The sequence below is a fragment of the Hoplias malabaricus genome, chromosome 11 (assembly GCF_029633855.1).
Source record: "Hoplias malabaricus isolate fHopMal1 chromosome 11, fHopMal1.hap1, whole genome shotgun sequence".
NCBI classification, from domain to species: Eukaryota; Metazoa; Chordata; class Actinopteri; order Characiformes; family Erythrinidae; genus Hoplias; species Hoplias malabaricus.
In genome coordinates this window covers 17,478,189-17,498,719 of record NC_089810.1, presented here as the reverse complement: position 1 = coordinate 17,498,719, position 20,531 = coordinate 17,478,189, and the positions used below count along the sequence as shown (strand labels likewise).

General features: G+C 38.9%; 2 protein-coding genes across 2 annotated transcripts; one reads left to right on the top strand and one right to left on the bottom strand.

The window, feature by feature from the left end:
- Positions 1–8,296: 8,296 nt before the first annotated feature.
- lepa (leptin a) lies at positions 8,297–9,131 on the top strand. Its single transcript, XM_066685449.1, has 2 exons — positions 8,297–8,446; positions 8,763–9,131. The coding sequence occupies exons 1-2, from the start codon at positions 8,297–8,299 to the stop codon at positions 9,129–9,131; spliced, it is 519 nt and encodes a 172-aa protein (XP_066541546.1).
- Positions 9,132–10,170: 1,039 nt separating this feature from the next.
- Positions 10,171–20,043, bottom strand: rbm28 (RNA binding motif protein 28). Its single transcript, XM_066684955.1, has 19 exons — positions 19,639–20,043; positions 18,530–18,688; positions 18,308–18,423; positions 18,041–18,116; positions 17,828–17,920; positions 17,659–17,730; positions 17,475–17,559; positions 16,743–16,981; positions 16,563–16,635; positions 16,204–16,313; positions 16,035–16,108; positions 15,812–15,947; positions 15,256–15,320; positions 14,937–15,095; positions 14,424–14,573; positions 12,904–13,011; positions 11,975–12,216; positions 11,732–11,852; positions 10,171–11,522 (listed from the first exon to the last, which is right to left on the bottom strand). The coding sequence occupies exons 1-19, from the start codon at positions 19,754–19,756 to the stop codon at positions 11,382–11,384; spliced, it is 2,337 nt and encodes a 778-aa protein (XP_066541052.1). The 5' UTR covers positions 19,757–20,043; the 3' UTR covers positions 10,171–11,381.
- Between the last annotated feature and the right edge of the window lie 488 nt (positions 20,044–20,531).

Here is a 20,531-nt window from a genome sequence, read left to right as displayed (position 1 = left end):
ATCACTTCTCCACTGCTCTAGAGTCTAATGGAAGTGTGCTTTACACCACTGCATCCAACGCTTTGCATAAAGCTTGGATGCAGCTGCTTGGCCATGGAAACCCATTTCATGAACTATGCACTATTCTTGAGTTAATGAGTTGATGTTTTGAAGTCTGTAGCAATTGACTCTGCAGAAAGTTGGTGACCTCTGCGCACTATGCGCCTCAGCATCCGCTGACACCACTCTGTCATTTTATGTGCCCTACCACTTCATGGCTGAGTTGCTGTTGTTCCCAATCACTTCCAATTTGGTATAATACCACTGACAGTTCACTGTGGAATATTTAATAGAGAGGAAATTCCATGACAGGACTTGTTCATTGTGCCACACTGGAATTCACTGACCTCCTGTGAAAAACCCATTCTTTCACAAATGTTTGTAGAAGCTGTCTAAATGCCGCAGTGCTTAACTGAATTGCTCTGAATTAGGGGCTGTAATTCTGTAACTGGATGCTGAAATTGTGTGAAGTGATTAAGTAAGTAAAAATAAATTGAAGTGTTCAGACACATACCATTCTTAGTTCTAGAAACCCACCCACTGGACATATTTGCATTTTCTACTCACACTCCTGATTCTGTAGAAATGCTTTATAGTGTAACGTGAGATCACTCCACTAGGTCACTGTCTATGTATTTCCTCTGTGCTCACATCAACTCCCAATAGATCCATCTATAGAACTCACTTTTTCCAAAGCTAGGGCTGCAGTATCATTACAAACAGTAAAGCTACTAACAGCTGTACATACATCTCTGGTCAACATGTCACCACTGGGCTATGGAGCAGTGGAACAGCATTCTCTAGAGGGAAAGAGCACTATCCAATAACCCCCCAATAACCGCAGGAAGAGTTTAAAATTTGTTTCTGGTCCGAAACTAATCATCTAAACTAATCACTGCCTGACTTTACTAGTACTTTTGTGAAAGCAATCAGATTATAACAGCTATGTAGTATAAATCCTTCCCACAAGAACAAAAAGTGTTACTGCAAGAAGGGTGCGTGTGTGTGTTTGTATGTGGAGGGGTTTGGGTGGGGGGTGATGTATGTGTTAAAATGACTAATTTCCTTTATAATGGCTGACTTGCAGCTGATTTAGAAAAACAGGACAACAAGTAGCACATTTTGGTTTAAGCGGAATCCCTTTATCCAGGATGTGTGGAAATCATTTCTCAAGCTTTCTTTTCTGGAGAAATGCAGCAGTACATTATTCCTTAGAAAGAATGCAATCCTCAATGCAGTCCATTTCATTTCCTGCACTCTGTAAACTCAACTTCATTGTGTGCAGATCTCATTCTTTTTTTTTACACTGTCAGAAACATTTTAGACACAGCTTTAGACTTAGAAAGAAGCCTTAGCATGACAAGGCCATGATCCTTTTTGTACTCCAATTCAAGCCTCTTTACATTAACATTAAGGACACCAATATGTTCAGATCTTAACAAAACCTCCTCACACATATGAAGAAGAAGAGAAAAAAACAACCTGGATTTCTACACACATACAGTACAACTCTGCTAACCACTTTTTACTGCTTATGTTTTAAAAAAAGGCCGGACCTTCACATATCAGTGCATTACAAAATACAATTTTTTATCTTGAAAATAGTAACTTAACAGGACAAAGAAAAAACTTCTTAACTTTAAATGGACATCAATGTAAAAGGATTGTATTTCGCATGGTGTTAGTGAGTGCTGTGCTCAAATTTGACCTTTGGACTGTGAAGATTTTTAGTATAAATGTGTTTTAATATTACATGTAATATTCAGGAATGCTGCAGTGTCATGATTTTGACTGCTCAATGATAACATATGTACACAATTTAAAAAAGGGTAAAACTGTCCATAAATAAATGTAAAGATTTAAAGCATGTGTGACCTTTCTGTTTAGCATGCTGGTGGCCGTGCCTGCTAGCAATGTTCAAAACCTGTTTTTATTATTATTTATTTATCTATTAATTTATGTGATAACGCATTTTAAATGATTTAGATCTGAATATGTTGGTGCCTTTGGTAGCTTCCTGGAGTTTAAAACATACATTAAAAATTTTAAAAGTATGTAATGGGATGGAGCTAATGCTAGCAAGATCATGCTAACAACACAAAACAACTAGAAATAAATGGTGAGCTATGTCCACTGTGTGTGTTGTGTGAGAACTGCTGTCAGGTTTGAGTGATGTTCTCAGTGGGATGATGATGTGGATAAGTGCAGAGTTTCATGATTTATCCCTCACACTCCCATATTCCTGTGAATGTTAGCACACACTGATGATTTTGAGGCTTAGATTTCTTTAAGATCACATACCTCACTTTCCTGTCCACAGTCATGTCCTGTCAAGGTTATAGTATTGATTATGGAAAGATAAAGCTCATAGACTAAATCAGTGCTGAATGTGTAATCAATGTTTGCACAGGTGCAGCTACACTGGTCAGAATGCAGTCTAGTCCAATGCATGAATGCCTTTGTATGCGCACATCTCTTCTCATACACTATATGAGCAAAACTGTGGACAGCTCCTCATCATGAAAATCAAAGGCATAATAAATAGTTGTCCACTTTTGCAGCTGTAACATCTTCTACATTTACAGCAAGCATAGATTAAATGCTGGAACTTTTCTGTGAGGATTTGATGGATTTCAGCCTGTCTAAATTAAAGGAAAGCAGAAGCTGCCAAAATCTACAAACCACGTTCTCAGTGTTTTCTCCCCTCTTCTCATTTCACAAACATGTTGAGGTTATACATACAAAAAGACATATTTTTATCTGTAGACATTTTTGTTCACAAATTTGATGAATAATGTTGGATTGAGTGAGTTAGAATGACAAATCCAAACCAGTTAATTCCTGAACAAACTGTGCTTTTCTCACTTTTTCTTCTATGCAGAGTAGGACCCAGGAGACCAAATGAAAACTGCCAGCAGGAAAAGAAACACACACACACACACACACACTCACTCGTGGCTCATGGCCCATAACTCTTGTCTTCAAAACAACACATGTTGCCAAAAATAGCAGATAGTGTACAGGAATAGAAACTTTTCCTGTGTATCCATTTTCCCGTAAATTTGGCTGCGAACGTAAAGCCAGACACATGGTCAATAAGCATGTCATTCATTCAGCAGACTCATTAACAGTTCCTGTAACAATGGGAATGGATCTGGATCACCACTTATCTTCAGTGATGTAAGATTCCTGACACAGCCCAAAGCTCTGAGCTGAGAGATGTGCCTTGCTCAGACCACTGGGGGTCAGGGTGAATTACTGGATGCAAAAACAAAGTTGTAGATGGTATTGTTCTCTTCAAAGTTTCCCAATAGTCTCCCACCTATTATGCTGAGAATATGTTGAATTTGTTCCATCCCTGAGATGTGACTTGATGTAAGGGCACTTTAGACTTGCGTAGGATCATGCATTTCCAGTCTGCACTGGACAATTTTTGCTGAATGCTGGTAGTTTTTTTTTTTTTTTTTTTGGCAAGGGGGTTTTGCCTTTAAAGGCATTCTTAGAAACCTTAGTCAGCTGTGTACAGAAGCTCAGAACACCAGCTGTTTGGTGAAAGCTAGAACCAACAATATTACAGAAATCCACTTATATATTTGTCATATCTAGTGATTAACCAGACACAGATGAGAGAAGTACTCATTCCACCTTATATCATACAAATTAGCCATGTTCTGTAAGAATATGCCTAAGTATGACTGTATGTGATAGAATGTTACATCATCATCTGTGCAGGTGCTCGTGTAGATAGATCAGATTAAAGAATTGAGACCTTGGTTTTAGTTCAGTAAATAGGCCAATTTGGGGGGCTGAGGGGAAGTTGGGGGGTGGTGCAAATGGTCACTGTCACATAGATCCAGGGTCCTGGGGGTTAGAGTTCCACGTTTGGTGACTGTTTAAGAGGAGCTTGTTGTGGTCTCCCATATCTTCAAGGGTAAAAACCCCCACAATCTAAAAACACATTAGTAGGTGGATTGGCTACTCAAACGTGTCCATAATTGTGAGAGTATGGTGTACGAAATAGGTGCACACAGTGGTAAAAAAGTAAAACTCAACCCAGAACAGTATGTAATTAATTACTCCTCATACCATCATACTACCAGTGTGAGGTTTTTAATTGCAGTCTCCAGACCTGTAAATGAAAAACCAAGGACAACGTGAACCAGCGAAGATTCCCATGCCACATTCAAAGGCACAAACATCACTCAATCATACACATTCATTCATTCTTTCATTCATTATCTGTAACCGCTGATCCAGTTCAGTGTCACGGTGGGTCCAGAGCTTACTTGGAATCATCAGGCACAAGGTGGGAATACACCCTTGGGTGTGCACCAGTCCTTCACAGGGCAACACACACACACACACACACACTTTTGAGTCGCCAATCCACCTACCACCGTTTTTGGACTGTGGGAGGAAACCCACGCGGACACGGGGAGAACACACCAACTCCTCACAGACAGTCACCCGGAGCGGGAATCAAACCCACAACCAGACCCCTGGAGCTTTGTGACTGTGACACTACCTGCTGCGCCACCGTGCCGCCCCTCCATCATACACATGAAAATGCTAAACCACTCATTACCTAAAATAGAAACATCTGTCTTCATAACATACAACACAATACTGTGAAATATAAAATTCAGATGCTGTCAGTGACCATATACATATAGATGCAGCCATAAGACTTTGGGCTTCACACTCTTTAAAAATTAAATACCACAGGCTTGTCATAGTTTCTGAATAATTCAAGCATCAGTTATTCAGAATTATCTGATTAGAAGTGGTTCACATTTCTTTAAAGCAGTGGTGACAAAACCATTGTTGAATTATCAGTACAGTTTACTCATTTTCAAAAATACAGTTTTTCTGTATTCAGGACTTTTCAAAAATTCTAAATTCAGATGCTGTAATTGATTATGGGTTTATAGATACACATTCTTCAATTCTGATGTCTAACATTTATTCCTCTGTGATATGACTCACAGGTCTTGTGGTTTCCTCATTTGTGTGCTGAGAGATCCCTAATGAGCTCACTGTCTTAGAATCAATGTCTGTGTGTGTGTGTGAGAGAGAGAGAGAGAGAGAGAGAGAGAGAGAGAGAGAGAGAGAGAGTGAGAGTGAGAGAGAGCAATAGAGAAATCAGCTCAGGGGAGGAGGGAAATAATATATCCCCTCTATCTCATTAAGTGGGAGATTACCTCCATATCGTCACAGTCTACACCCACAATATGTTGCGGTTGCTGGTCATCCGATGCTTCTCTGCCACTCTGTTGATGTGACCAGTAGCTACAGGATTCCAGCTGGTGCATCTTGCCTGCTGTTAACTCTAGGGAATTGAATGACACTGCAAAAGAACAGCACAACAATGACGCAGTGTTGTGAAAAGTGATAAGGGGGCATGTTTTGATCGTCATAATGCCCTCTAGCTTTTCTGTGTAAGTGATGTAACTTAAAAAAAAAAACAAAAAACAGCAGAAGTCCATATAAAGAAGGTTTTACTAAACCAGGCTGTAATGATAGTTCATTTAAACAATTCATTCATTCTGTTGTGCCTGCTCACATTAGAAGAGCACATGTCCAACTGTTTACAAAATGTGAGATCCTCTCAAAAGACCGAAGGGTTGTTCCTATTACAACAACTTCCCCCATCCACCCAGATACACAACATCCTGTGAGTCACAAAAAACAAGGAACACCTACAAAGCAGCTGGTGGCCAAGCATCATTGGAGCATCCTCACATATCCCACTTGCAGTAAACAGTTGGGTACTTAGAGTTTCTTGCCAGGGTGTAAGGAGGATAATCAGGTTTCTTGTGGAGGCTTAAAATGAGATAAAAGGCAGCTTAAGCATTGAGAAAAGGTTAGTTACCCCTAAGCATTGTGAAGTTTCAACCTGATGTACACAAAGTTGTAGGACACATGCACTGTTTGTGTAATGTACAGTACTGTGCAGAAGTCTTAGGCACCTATTTAAATTTAAATATATAATTTCTATTATATATATTATTATATAATGAATGCCTTCTCAGTAAACATGGTGGTTGTGTAAAGTTATATATAATCACAGTAAATATAAAAAAATAAACATAAGAGAATATTTTCCTATAAAGTAGTAGGTGTGAGTTTGAAGAACAATGTTTTGTTCAGATTCTCCTTGATTTGCATGAATTTGTTAAATCAACAGCACACATTATTTAAAATGATTATTTATTAACCGCTAAATTAAGGTATTGTATGTTAACCTCAAATAATACAGACTTGGAAAAAGTATTAAACCAACAGATAAATAGCTTTTTAAATCTCAGTCTGGTAGGGGTGGGCTAACAATATCCTTGGCGATATGAATACAACACTAAATTATACATTTATTAATCTCAGGAGCACACTTCTGGAGCAAAATAAATGTTGTTCATTCATTCATTCATTATCTGTAACGCTAATCCAGTTCAGGGTCACGGTGGTTCCAGAGCCTACTTGGAATCTTTGGGCGCAAGGCGGGAATACACCCTGGAGGCGGCGCCAGTCCTTCACAGGGCAACACACACACTCACACATTCACTCACACCTACGGACAATTTTTTTGAGTCGCCAATCCACGTGTGTTTTTGGACTGTGGGAGGAAACTGGAGCACCCGGAGGAAACCCACGCGGACACAGGGAGAACACATCAAACTCCTCACAGACAGTCACCTGGAACAGGAATCGAACCCACAACCTCCAGGTCCCTGGAGCTGTGTGATTGCGACACGTTAATTGTATTAAATTAAATAAATTCTTACATAACACCATGGTTTATTGTACATCAGGTATTTTGTAACCAAACCACCTCCATACGACCGAAGTCACTCCCCTTTGGAGCAGATTTCTTGACCTCAGAGACACTTTCCACCGTACCTTAATGTGCCTACACAACTCATGTAAAGAACATATGCCATATTACTGGTAACTGCATGATGTCATTATGTGAACAAGTCTGAATCTCACTATATCACGATATTGATTTTTTTAAAACAATTTTTAAAAATTAATTAAGTATTATCACGAATGCTACAATATGGTACAGCCCTATTCTCTGCTGCCTAAATCTTGAAGATGCACACTCACATCACACCAATGCCACAGGAGATTAATGAAAGACCATAGTACAAAAAATATTGTATTGCAAATTTAATATATTTGGGAGAATTTCAGCTAAATTTCTTATGGGGACCATAATCCAGCAAACCATGTGATATTATTTGGGAAATGATGCAGGAATCTCCAAATCCCACTACAATACAGTAGCCAGTGAAGTGAATAAGAGTACGATGGAATGAGTGTGTATGCTGAAAGTGAGTGTGGGTTGGGGGGGTTGGGGTTGGGGGCAGTGTTTTGAGAGTTGTCCCCTTCTCCTACTCTGTTCTGCTTTGCTCTGGGACAGTATGGGCAAGAAAGCCTGGGTGATTCATTGGTGAGTCAACAGCTATCTACTATAAAGCCCCAGCACTGATGGTGCCTAAACATGACACAGCTCTCTCACCTAGAGGTAAGACCATCCTCTCTCTCTCTCTTTTCTCCAGTGTATGCTCTGGATGTCAGCTAAATAGAGCTCTACATGGTTCCTTTACTTCAAAATACAATTAGATTTCAGTGTTTAGATCTAATCAAAGTAATCAGGTTTAATGCTATTATCTTGCAATTAAATTATGCAATCTAATGTGGGGAAACACAGTGTTGGATTAGTGTGTGTTTTTAGAGTCCAGTCATTGCATAACAGTTATTTATACAAGACCAATGTGTCCTTTAAGAAATTTGGGAAATAAAATGTTGACACTCCGATTATTGAAGAATTGAAACTCTGTGTTAATTGATGAAGGGGCTGCAATTTGTTCAATACAAGATGCTTCAGAGGTCTTGGGTAGTTAAATTTTATGTTGGTTATTATTGTACTTTAATACTCACCTATGCTATTAATTGTAATTGTAAGCACTGAGGGGCACAGCTGGTAGAGCAATTTTTAAATGAGTGTGAGTGAGTTATAATACGGATATAAGTTATAAATGAAAATTAATGTAATAGAAGGCAGCATAGAAGAAGGCAAATTGTAACATTATCTGTGGAAATATTAACATGTTTTTTTCATTCTACATTTGGAAAAATACAAATTATTTTTAAATCACACTCAGGCTGAAGTTTTAACTTGGGGAGCTGTCAAAGAATCATTTTGTTTTGTTGCAGGAATTACTGCACTACTAGAGACACTATTAGAGGAAGTATGTACTCATTCCTGGCTGTGATAGGCTCCTGCATAGTGAGCTTGCTCTCCCTCTGCCTGGCTCTCCCTCTCCCTGTGGATACTGTCAAAAGCTCTGTCAAATATCAGGCTGAAAACATCATCTCCAGAACCCAGAAGCATAAAGAAGAGGTAAAGCATCTTACAGTTCCCCAGACTTACGGTTTGGGGTTTAGGATTCAATAGTAAAATAATTTAAGGCACAGTGATTTTTTGATGTTTGATGTTATTCTCTCAAGGAAGGGAAGACCAGTAATGACAGAAGACTAGCAATAGTGAACCTTAATTTACTCTTAAGATGTGATGTTTCATCAGGTCTTACACCATTGTTAGGAGTCTGAATTTATCTACTTTTAATTATTATTTGCCATGTTTGGTCTTTTATTTTCCTTTTACATGTGTTTAAGAAATGTGATAGTCTTATCTGAGCTTGTATCTTCTCCTACAGCTGAAAATATCCCCTAAGATCATTGTGGACAGTCCAGAGCTTCTCCCAGTGCTTCCAGCTGATAATTCAATAGAAGGCCTGAGTTCCATGGTGGAGACACTCAGCGTTTTCCAGAATGTCCTGCACAGCCTGCCTAAGGGCCATGTGAGCCAGCTGCACACCGACGTGTCCACTCTGCAGGGCTACCTGGAGGACAGGATGACATCTATGAATTGCTCCCACAGGAAATCACCCAAAGACAAAAACCTGGAGAACTTTCTGAAGGAAAATGGAAGATACCACATCACTCTAGGCCATGTGGCATTGGACAGACTGCAGAACTATTTACAGAAACTTACAAAAAATCTAGACCAGCTGGAGAAATGCTAAAAATCCCTCTCCACTATTTTATTTGCTATATTTATCATATTTATTTATACACGTATTTATGGACCAAAGGATTCTTTTTTAGTACGTTTTAATAAGCAAACCAACATTTACTATATATATGTATCTTAAATGACTCAAACTCAATTTTAGTGAAATTAATTTAGAAATTCTGTAAGGGAAAGAAATTTGTGAAAGACATTCCGATCATTCCAGCGTGCGCACACGCACGCACACACACACACACACACACACACACACACAGAGAGAGAGAGAGAGAGGCACACTGACATCACCACCAGCCATGCATGCTCTGTGATGTCACACAATCTTACCAGAAGGCTTATGACCGATCATGCTGGGAAGCACAGATACTCCCCCTCCCTGGAACACCAGCATATACTGCACTTTGATCATACATCTTCTGTGAATAGTCAATAGTTCAATGGGAGAAAAATTAAGGTAATTTCTGCGGCCGAAATTATTTATTGCAAATGATGTCATTGCATTTTTTAATGCTTATTTTTCTATTCCCAACTACAAAGTAAAAAACTACATCCCTACACACTTTTGCAAAATAATTAACTGTTTAAAGCATTTGGGTTTAATATCCTCAGTCAGACAATTCACATGTTTGTTGACATCTGCTCGTCCAGTATTTCTTCTGGAAGAGCTTTAGACTTGATTTTGAAACATTGTAAGGATCTGATGATTTTAAGCTGTATTAGCAAAACCAAGATCACACACTGGTGCTGGAGAGGTTGTGTCATATCCACCCCTCCAACTCATCCCAAAGATATTGGACAGAGTACCATCACTCCATTATACTCCATTTTATCAAGTTAGTTTATATCCTTCTGACATTGTGCATTATGACATTAAAGGAACATTAGGTAGGATTTAAGCTAAAGTGCAAGTCACTTTTATAGCATTTATATGGGTCTCAACCACCTTTAGAATTTCTAGTGCTGCGCACTGAAATCACAATGTATTTCTTAAGGTAACAATAAAACCTAATATTCTGCTAGTCTGCAGAATCCGGAGCATTTTGCATTTTATTTCATGCTTTTCAATGGAGGTTATACAACATGCATGCACAATTTCATTTGTCCACAAAGATTCAAAGTGGTGTCTAAAAATTTCAGGACATATGGTAAGAGGAAACACATGCAAATTAAGTTATTTGTCTGTGTGTGTGAACTATATTTTAAATGCAAACAGAGTAACCTTTATCTGCAAGTACAACACAGATCAGCTGTAATATTAAAGCCACCTCCTTGTGCCTTTTATTGGGTTCATTGACAAAAAGGAACACTAATTATATATATATATCAGCCAATCATTTGCACAGAATGCTTTGCATACATTGTAAGCCCCTTTTCTTCAATGGTCTTGCACCCCACATGGAGTCAGTGTCACTGCAGAGCTGAGAATAATTAACTTCGTAAATAGCACCTGTTCCGAGGTGGTGTTTGAATACGACTGAGAAACAAGGTAAAAGGGGTCTAAAAAGGATGCAGAGTAACAGATGGTCTTCTGAGATAATCAGTTGAAACAAGGAGGTAGTTGTAATTTTATGGCTGATCAGTATAACTTTTTATATAAGACTGATTGGTATGTTTTAAAACAAAAAAACATATAAATCCATAAAAACCTGGTTACTGCTTTGAAAATATATAGCAAAAATACTTTTTTCAAAAGGGAATGACACAGAGTGTTTGTGTTTAGTTCCAGCTGATTAAATATTGATCAACGCCCACTTGCCTTCGACCGCCAATTCACTGGCATGGAAACTGTTGTGAACTCATTTGGGACAAAAATGATGCAATTCTGCTTTGTTCCTGTTTAAGAAATAGAAGCAGTGTCTCCCAAAATGTGGATCTTAACTACGAACCCAAACTTACCACAGGAGTCTGCCTCGTTGTAAATGTGTTAATGAAGAGCTCCCAATATTCATTTCAGTCTTGGTTTAAAGGTGAATGATGCTATAAACTTATGTTTAACTAGGTATTTATTTGTTATGGTTTGATTAAACATGTAGACTTCAGTTTTGCTGGTAACATACCAGAAGTATAGAACTGTCTGCACAAAGCAAAGAGATGCAACTGTGTAAATGACAACAATATACAATTTTCACAATTTATATAAAAGTAATCATACCAGACATATGAACTCAAACGCATTCAGTCCACTTCTGGCATGTGCTCATTCTCTCCCTCTCACACACATACACATGCACGGACACACACACACTCAGCTGAACCATTTGCCCTTTTTAACGAGTGAATCCTTAGAGTTTGAGGCACCCATGAGTTTCTTCTTGTACTGCTCCACTAGACTGTCAAAGCGATCGCTGTCTTGGTTCCGGAATTTCTTCTTCGCTGGTTTAGGACTCTGAAACAAGATGCCACAGTAATATATTAATAGTTTTACTTTTTACACTTTTGAGTCGCCAATCCAGCTGTGTGACTCCGACACTACCAGCTGCGCCACCGTGCACTTTGTTAATTTTAAACAAATTATTGTTTAAACACAATTAATGCCATTTAAAGACATGATGACCTGTAAATAATTTGGTTTAATGACAGAAAAACAAGTTTCACCTGTTTCTTTGTTTGGTTGGGTTTCTCTAAAGAGAAGGGCCCCTTTCTGTCTTTTCTGCTGGGTCCGGTCTTCACTTTCTTTGACTGAACAAGCTGCTTGTTCATGCCTTTTTCTCGTTGCCTGTTCCAAGAGGAGGGAAACATCTCAGTTCACTTCATATTTACAACTGTTTTCACATGGCTTAAACAAAGCATCACCTCAACAGATTTAAATGCACCAGAGCTTAGAAACCAAATCTGTACCTGATCTTTGGACCTCTGTGTGAAGGCATGGGAAGAACCTTCTGCCGTTTTTTGCCATCCTCTAGTTCAACGTGTTCTACTTCTGGTGTGGTTCTGAAACCTGAGTAGTGACTACTCTGGAATCCCTTTTTCTCTGTCTTAGCCAAATCTAGTGACTGTCCTGCAGCTTTACCCTTTCCAGGAGTCTTACATGGAGAATGCTTACTTTTTCCATCCTGTTCCCCATCCGTATGTGACTGATTCTGTGGAGCAGTGGAGAATAGGTTTTATTTAATATTTCAATGAAATTTGCCCGTTAAGATCTTTCATTCAATTGGTGTTTTACACACACCATGTATTTATTTTCTTATATAAATTTAAACAGAAAACCCATATGCAAGCCAACCCCAGATTAAAATAATATTCATTGATTATTCATCGGCACCACATTTAGTCCATGATGAAACCTAATATTTGTTAAGGAATCAACTCCTGTCTTATGTTACCACAAGACCTTGTATTAACTTCAATACACAATGACCTCCTTAATCTCATTTTAAAAGCTGAAAATGCAGTAGGATATTAAATACCTCTTCAAAGTAACTCAGACATTTCTCTGGGTATACTAATACAAGAGCAGGTTAATTGTTTTCAGAAGCCTTTTCATATTATAATTCTTGCACTGAATGATTTCAAATATGGCTAAAAATAATACATTCAAGTCACACCTGACTGTATCCTAAAATCTATGAGAGTTCTGTCTGCACTGTAGAATGACGCAAATTTGAATGAAATTCCATTAAACACATGTTCAGGCCTTTTATAGTCAAACAATGTAAGTTAAATTAAGACAGTTTCAGAACCCGCATAGAACCTCGTACTTCACATCGTCATTCCAGTTTGTTGACAAGGGTGAGTTCATTAAAGACATTTTAGAACAAGACCCTCACCTTTTCAGGCTTAGAGATAGCGGCAAGTTTAGCTTTGCTCTTTTCCAGCCTCTTGGCCTTCAGCTTTAACTTTCTGCTGTCCTCCAAGGAGAACTCCACAATGGGTCTCTAAGCAGATCACCGGGACACATCACACACAAATGCACACAAACACAGAGAAAAGAAATCATTCCATAATCACTCATACAGTATATGTTAGGACACATCATTTCAGCAAGAAAACACTTATGAGAAACGCTGCTGTGACGGTCCGGCTGTGGTCCCAGAAGCATTCCTCAAAACAAGTTCAGCAAACAAGCCATGATCAAGAGGAGCAGAGGGTAACGAATCACGTTATTTTCAATAGTTATTTTATAAACTACAAGGGAATGTGTGGTTTTGTGGCATCTGTTGCTAAGACTGACAAGGGGGAAAGATATGGCTGCTGGGAAATTGCCTTCATAGTCAACATGTCTTTTGGTCAGAGAAATTACCCTTATGGTTACATAACAGCAAGCATGCAGATAGCAATCTTTCAATCAATGATACAGCTGCAGTGCACCAAGAAACAGCCCAGAAGTGTCTCGCTTGCTTTTTTTAAATAAATAAATGAAGTCTGAAGCAACAGTCTGGCCAAAATCTTATTCATAGTACTAGAATGTAATTGATCAGACAAGACACATTTAATATGTAGGAGTTATGAAATTAACAAAAGCTGAATTTCCATCCAAAAAGTATGCATGTTATGCGCAATAAAGAAATATCAGCAGAAAGGAGTCGCGTTTCCATCAATTTCACATTTGTGAATAATCATCAGATGACGAAGGCTCCCGTGATTAGGGGTGGCATCGAAACCAGGAAGATCTGATTGAACTTTTTACAGTCATTTATATCAAAAACATGTTTAAAAAACCTTGATTTAATACTTATTTTTGGGGCTTTTGCATTATAGAAATTGTTCCTAATGTTTTGAAAGTAAAGAAGTCGTCGCTCTCCAATCAAAAACATGTATCTCCATTTTTGTTTTTATTTAACTACGTCACTGAAACCCAGCACCTGTCCTTCACACTCTGAAAATGTCATGATGAAGGAACCAATAGAAATGCTCCAAAATTACTTGAAATAAAATATTTTTAAATTCACTTCCATTGAAATGTAAGGTTTTTTCCTTCTCTTGTAAAGTTGCTATTTTGTAAAATATACGTTTTGATTGGACGGCGATGAAATGCTGTGTTACTCTGGTGCAGTAGTGCATATGTGTACATTAATCAACATGTGCGCTGAAATAAGCTTTGGTGGCGCTTGTATGAAAACAGAGGTCCTAAAGCCTTGATAGGAGTAGGCGTGTACCAGCTGAAACATCACAGTTTACTCGAAAAGCTTTTGTGTTGTTCTTTTGCGCATTTGCAAGATTCTAACTTTTCTTCAAACGGTAAACATGTGACAGAAATGTATACATTAACAATTATGGCTGTATAATATAATACCCATCTGTTGTACACATTATAAGGACAGAAGTGGACCTTCAGCATCAGACTCACCTTGTTAGGACTGAAGATGGTAGGATTGTTGTTAAGGTTGCGCAGGGCTTGGAGAGCATGTTCATGCTCCTTAAACTCCACAAAGCCATAACCTAGTGAGCGTCCTGTCACCTCGCCACGCACTGGCTTTCTATCGTACATCACATGGCACTGAGAGAAAAGAGTAAGAGGACAGATAGAGAGAGAGAGAGAAAAACGTATTTAACTCCACTTACTTAAACATATGGTAAGAGCCAGAACTTTGTATTACTACAATGGCTCTGGTTTCATCAAATGACTCTGCTGTGCCAGTTTAACCTGGTACTGCCATCTAGTGTCGATGCAATAAATAGTGAACTACGCTGCTGCCTTTTTATTCATTAATAGTGGCATAATGTTTTCTGGACACAATATTTCTAATAGATCATGTCACAACTGAAACAACACCAACATTTTAAATTGCATAATTTGGAAGATGTAATGTTATGTTTGTTGACGCATGTTTGTGTGTGTGTCTGTGTTGAGCATTCGTACCTCAGTAATCCGAGCTTTCTTGCCTCCTCCTGCAGCAGAGAGGCAGAGCTGAATGAGGCGTTGGCGGTCCACAGTCCTTGGCAAGTTATGAATACACAGTCGTGTTCGGGACACAAACACATTAACATCCTTTAGCTTTGCTCTCTTCAGATCTTCAAACTGACAGAAACAAAAACCATTAAAAAGATGATTAACAACAGAAGATAATAGCAATCCCAATGCAATGCATCATCAGATCTTGTACAGTACTGATTAAAGGCTCATATTAAAGTAAAATAAATGGGATTGTGTAATATTATAATAAGTTAGCTCAACATACCCTTGACCTTTTGGCCATATCAGACTCTGAAACTCCTTCTGCTGCTTTGGTTCCAGCTCGAATCACTGCATATGGACAAAACATAAGATGTGGAGAGAAAAGACTTAATTGAAAGTGTCATGGTTTCTTTACAAAATGCACTATAGACTATTTCTACCAGATGACGGATGTTTTTTTTTTTTAGAGAAAAAAAGGTTTTGCAGTGCACATTTGCTATTATACACTTTTAAAAACAAAACAGATACAAAAAATTTTAGAATTAAACTCCTCAGGGGAAACCATACTCATTGATGAGGCTTATAACAATCCCCTTGTCATTTCATGATTAACAGCTTGTATATATTTTGTTATTTTAAATCAAGTTTACTCAATGACCCTTGTGACCCTAGCACAGCACATCAGAGTGTAATTTCCTATGTACCACTGTCAAAAATGTATGTATAACACAGAACTATTTCAAAATGGTGAAAGGGTAATGGTTCTGTTTTTGAAACAGCAGTGTCACCGGCTACCGCTGAGACACAGAGCTTTATAGTGCACCACTGTTTTTACTCACAGCCTTCTCTGGCAAGGTAGAGGTTCCTAGATCCTTTGTGTGTTTTCACTTTCTTCGTCGCCAACTTGGCAGCATCCTCCCTGGTCACTGCCAAAACAATATTCAACTTCCTCCCATCAACTCTCACTCCACCAGCCTGGAAAACACAAAAGAGGGTTCAGCCAATGCCAGACAGCTGGAAAAACACTCAACAGCAGTGGTGTAATAGATTATACAGACACACCTCAGAGTCATTCTGTGCTGCTGCAAGGCATTTCTCTGCTCCCTCTTTGAATTTAAACTGAGCAAAGGCGCAACCTGGACATACAAGACAATGAGAAAAGGTACATACAAAGTCAACAAAGACAATTGTTATGTTTTTTAGAGCTGAAGAAGAATGACAAAACATCAACCTTTTGAGTGTCCAGTTTCTGGATGCAGCACTACTCGCACATAGTTCAGTTCTCCAAACTGTAACAGAACTTCCTCAATCCCTTCCTCTTCAGAGTCAAACGACAGGTTTCTGGAATAGAAAGATTAAATGTACATACGTTCAAAACGTTTTATTTATGATAAATACATGCTAACAATTGTCCTCTTCCTCTAAGAAAGTTGTTACAGATGAAATCCAACAGATTCCCGATGACAGGCAGAAGCCTGGCTTGGGAGAACATTTTGATTTCAAACGCACATGTGCAGAACAAAATATATTTGCCTTAAATCCCAAACTGGTGTTTATTTTTACTTGACTTTGGTATGTTCTGATACTGACCTGATAAAAACAGTTCTCCCCTCATTCACATCTGTAGGGAGTAGTTTTTTTGTTTTCTTTTTCTTCTGCTTTGCTGAAAACAGAAATGATAAAACCACTAAAATATAGACACATAAGGGATGACCAATGAACAACCAAAAAATTAATGATTACCAATCACTTTCAAAGAATAAATCTTACCAATATCATCATCATCATCATCTTCGTCGTCGTCATCATCATCCTCATCAACGTCATCATCAGATCCATCTGTGTCCTCCTGCTCATCATCACTATCAATCTCTTCACCTATGCTGCCTTTATGCTGGTACTCCTCCTCTTCCTCATCTTCGTCCTCCTCCACATCTTTGTCAACATCATCATCATCATCATCTGATGTCAATTCACTGTGCTCGTCCTCTTTTTGCTGAACTTTGGACCTGAAAGAAACATGTGTTCACTAAACAACTAAACATCACCTTCCTAAAAGTCTGTAGACACCTGTTCATTCAACATTTCTTCTGAAATGAAGGCTATTAAGATGGAGCCTGTTCCTCTCTGATGACACCCCCAACTATTATTGAAAAGGAACTTCTGATGTTTCTGATATCCTTTAGCCACTTCAATATCAGCAACTTCTTTGGATGACAAATGTCATAGTACCCAATCCCAAAGCTACTGGATGGATCTCCAGCACATAAGAGAACCCAGTTCCACTACCCCAAAGGCAAGTGCCAGGTTATTTATACTGTTCCAACCCATGGCGGGCATACACGAACCATGGTGACCTTAAGCTAACGTGCACCAGTACATCCCATTAAATTTCAGTTGAGAGTAATAAAGCTGTGCACACAAAATCATGTGCGCCCACCATTGAAGTAGCTGAAGTCACTAGTTACAATGGAAGTGTTTTTCATTGTTTTTTTTTTTTACTTTTTTACTGGAGGTTTATCCTCATCTTCTGAGTGTTCATCAACTTCTGTGTCCTTTATATTCCTGCTTTTGTTTGTTTTGTTTCCTGAAACGCACAAAAAATACACAGTTTAACATTTAAAATAAAATAAATAAATAACTTAATTTACATCTAAATTATGAAAACAATGAAAACATTACGTACCTGATGCTGATCCTGACTGAGTAGACACAAATAGATCTTTAGCAACAGCCCAGTCTACAGCAACTTGTCTATCTGAAAGCAGGAGTACAAACATAGTTCATCTTACAAACAGTAATGCAGGCATTATCAGTGAGAGCAGGGAGCATTAGCGTATGAGTAAAAAACCCACCTTTAATTTCTTTAAGGTTCATTTCTGCAAGGGCTTTTCCTGCTTCAAGCATGTTTTTAAACTGAACAAATGCAAAGCCTCGCTTCTTTCCATCTGCACAAACACACAGCATAACAGACACTGATTTTCAAGAATGTTAAAAATCAATGAATTCAACTGCAGTCCACCACCACAGAAATATTGCTGATATCTGTCCCAGCTTTGGACATTTACCTGGTTTCAGAGGGATTTTCACATCCAGGACAGTCCCAAATTTTGAGAACAATTCCTTGAGATCAGAATCAGAACACTGGGAAAAAAACAAAAACACAAAAAGGAAACTTAACTAAAACAGAAGCCCTTGAGGTGCAAGACAAAGACAATGTACATTTTTACTTAACGATCTTACAACACAACACAAGTCTATTTCCAATACTATGCTTCATGGTTTTACATGGCTGTGCTGATATTTTACATTATTATCTCCTCAAAAATACTTACTTTGAAACTAAGGTTTCTGATAATAAGCCTGGCTTTCTTATTCATCTTCTTGCCGTCAGCATTTTGGGGAGATTTCTTTTCTGGCTCTTTATCAGTAGATTCCTTTTCTTGTTGATCTGTGCAAATATTTCAAGATAAATTACAAGCCAAAAAAAAAGACTCTAGATAAGTTTGGGAACTAAAAAAAAGAAAACACACAGAGACCCCACACATTAAACCTACCTTTCTTGCCTTTTTCTTGCTGCTTTTTATTTATTTTTTTCTTAGCCAGAGTCACACGTATTTTTTGTCCGCCATACTCTTTTATTTCATTCAGGGCTCGTTGAGCATCCTCGCTCATTGAGAATGTGACAAAGCCAAATCCTCTGCATTTATCAGAATCTGAGGGAAAGAAAGAAAGACATTTGCATAATGCATATTTGTTCTCCAGGAGAAACTGAGTTTACAGACAAGAGTATTTCAAAAAGTAATTTTCCTGCCAGGCCACCTTCATCTTTAAACCAATATAAACTCTTCCTAAATGATGAACTTGTGAAGTGTGTTGGCATCTATTCCACAAGTAGACTGAAGACATCTGGAGGAATACACACAGCTCTGTGGCATTTTTGGATTAAAAGGACCATGCCACCACACACTGGGTGATCTGCCTGCCCAGTGCCATGTTGACAAGTGGGTTCCAACCACACATTGCATCGCAAGTACCATGGCTTTGGCACCACTGGCACGCACCATCATGCCTTTGTTGAACTCACACCATCTTGGGGGCAGCCGTCGCCTTAAGGTGAGAGAAGCAAGCTTGGGGCCGGTGAGTCACAGGTTTATTTCCCATGACCAAAGTTCATCCTCAACTGAAGTACCCTTGAGCAAGGCACCCAAAATGCTCCCAAGGTGGTTGGCAGTCCGCTGCTCCAGTTGTAAAAGCAATTTCCCAAAGGTGGTTTACAGTGTTACTACGTCTGCGTGGTCGTCTTCTTGCCATGAGCATGAGGGCCAGTGCTCAACCTCACTCACAAAATGCCAAAACACAACTTAGCTATACGAGTGTGAGCATTCCCAAGCTGTCCCCCGAGTTAGAAGCATTTCAAAATCCATTTACATACTGCTGTACCATGATGTTGGCATGTTAAGGTATATGGTCAATTCTGATAAACAGTAAAACGACAATAGAACATTACGGTGTACGACATTGTGTTCAAGCATGGTACAAGTGGCATTTGGTTAATGTTACTCTGGGGTATATGTTGCTGATCTAACACCTTCAAATATGAGGAACCAACCCCCGAATGCAGCACCTCAACTCTGTATGGCACTGTACAGTACAATAAACTTACCCTTGTCTTTGACCACAAAGCAGCGTTTGACCGGTCCCACTTCAGAGAAAAGCTGTTCCAGTTGGTCACTGCTCGCCGAAGCGGGTAAATTCGACACAAATAGATTTGCAGCTGACATTCTGCTCAGTTTAACATTAGTTTTACACAAACAGAGGCTGAGATTTAAGTTCCTCAGCTATCAGCGAGCAAACACAGCACCTCGCTTCCCTGGACGACGTCTACAGTTACGGATATGACTGTTCTGCGCGGATAAAACCTGCATAAATTGTTGTACAACTCCTTCCACAAATACGACTGTAAACAGACACGTTTTCTTACACGGCTGACATGTTTCTCTCCGAGCGGAACTCGTTCATTTCGGATGGCGACAACCAACAAGAACATCGCCACCCACAGGCCTGGAGCACACACCGGTACGACTCGTAGGTCCTGTCCTATCCTAATCATACTCCCTAGTGCCCTCGCCAAAGTGCACACTTTCATGATGTCTTCGAGCCGGGAGATTTCTGGACCTGGGAAGAGAACTGGGACACACTGATCTCAAACCAGTTTGACCCATACATTTTACCAGGATTGAGGTAACCTATAAAGCGCGTTTCCCTTCTTGTGTCTTTACGGAGCCCCTAAAGTGTGGTGGAAAAATATTATTTAGAGACTTAATTCGTTCCCTCAATGTAGTAATCCGTTCCCCTTAAATTTAGTAATCCGTTCCCTCAATTTAATAATTCGTTCTAGGACACACGTTTGATCTCTCCTGTCCATTCCATATTTACACTAGAGTGACCAGACGTCCTATTTTCCCCGGAAATGTCCTCTTTTTTAGACTTAAAAACTGTCCGGGCGGAATTTCACAAACGTCCGGGATTTTGTTTTTCTAGAACTTACACAGAACT

Excerpts from the sequence above, each read along its gene's own strand:
- lepa (XM_066685449.1), top strand. The coding sequence starts at position 8,297 with ATGTACTCATTCCTGGCTGTGATAGGCTCCTGCATAGTGAGCTTGCTC. Across the intron at positions 8,447-8,762 it reads CCCAGAAGCATAAAGAAGAG|CTGAAAATATCCCCTAAGAT; the intron begins GTAAAGCATCTT and ends CTTCTCCTACAG.
- rbm28 (XM_066684955.1), bottom strand. The coding sequence starts at position 19,756 with ATGTCAGCTGCAAATCTATTTGTGTCGAATTTACCCGCTTCGGCGAGC. Across the intron at positions 18,424-18,529 it reads GCAAGAAAAAGGCAAGAAAG|ATCAACAAGAAAAGGAATCT; the intron begins GTAGGTTTAATG and ends ATATTTGCACAG. Across the intron at positions 12,217-12,903 it reads CTATCTCTAAGCCTGAAAAG|AATCAGTCACATACGGATGG; the intron begins GTGAGGGTCTTG and ends ACTGCTCCACAG.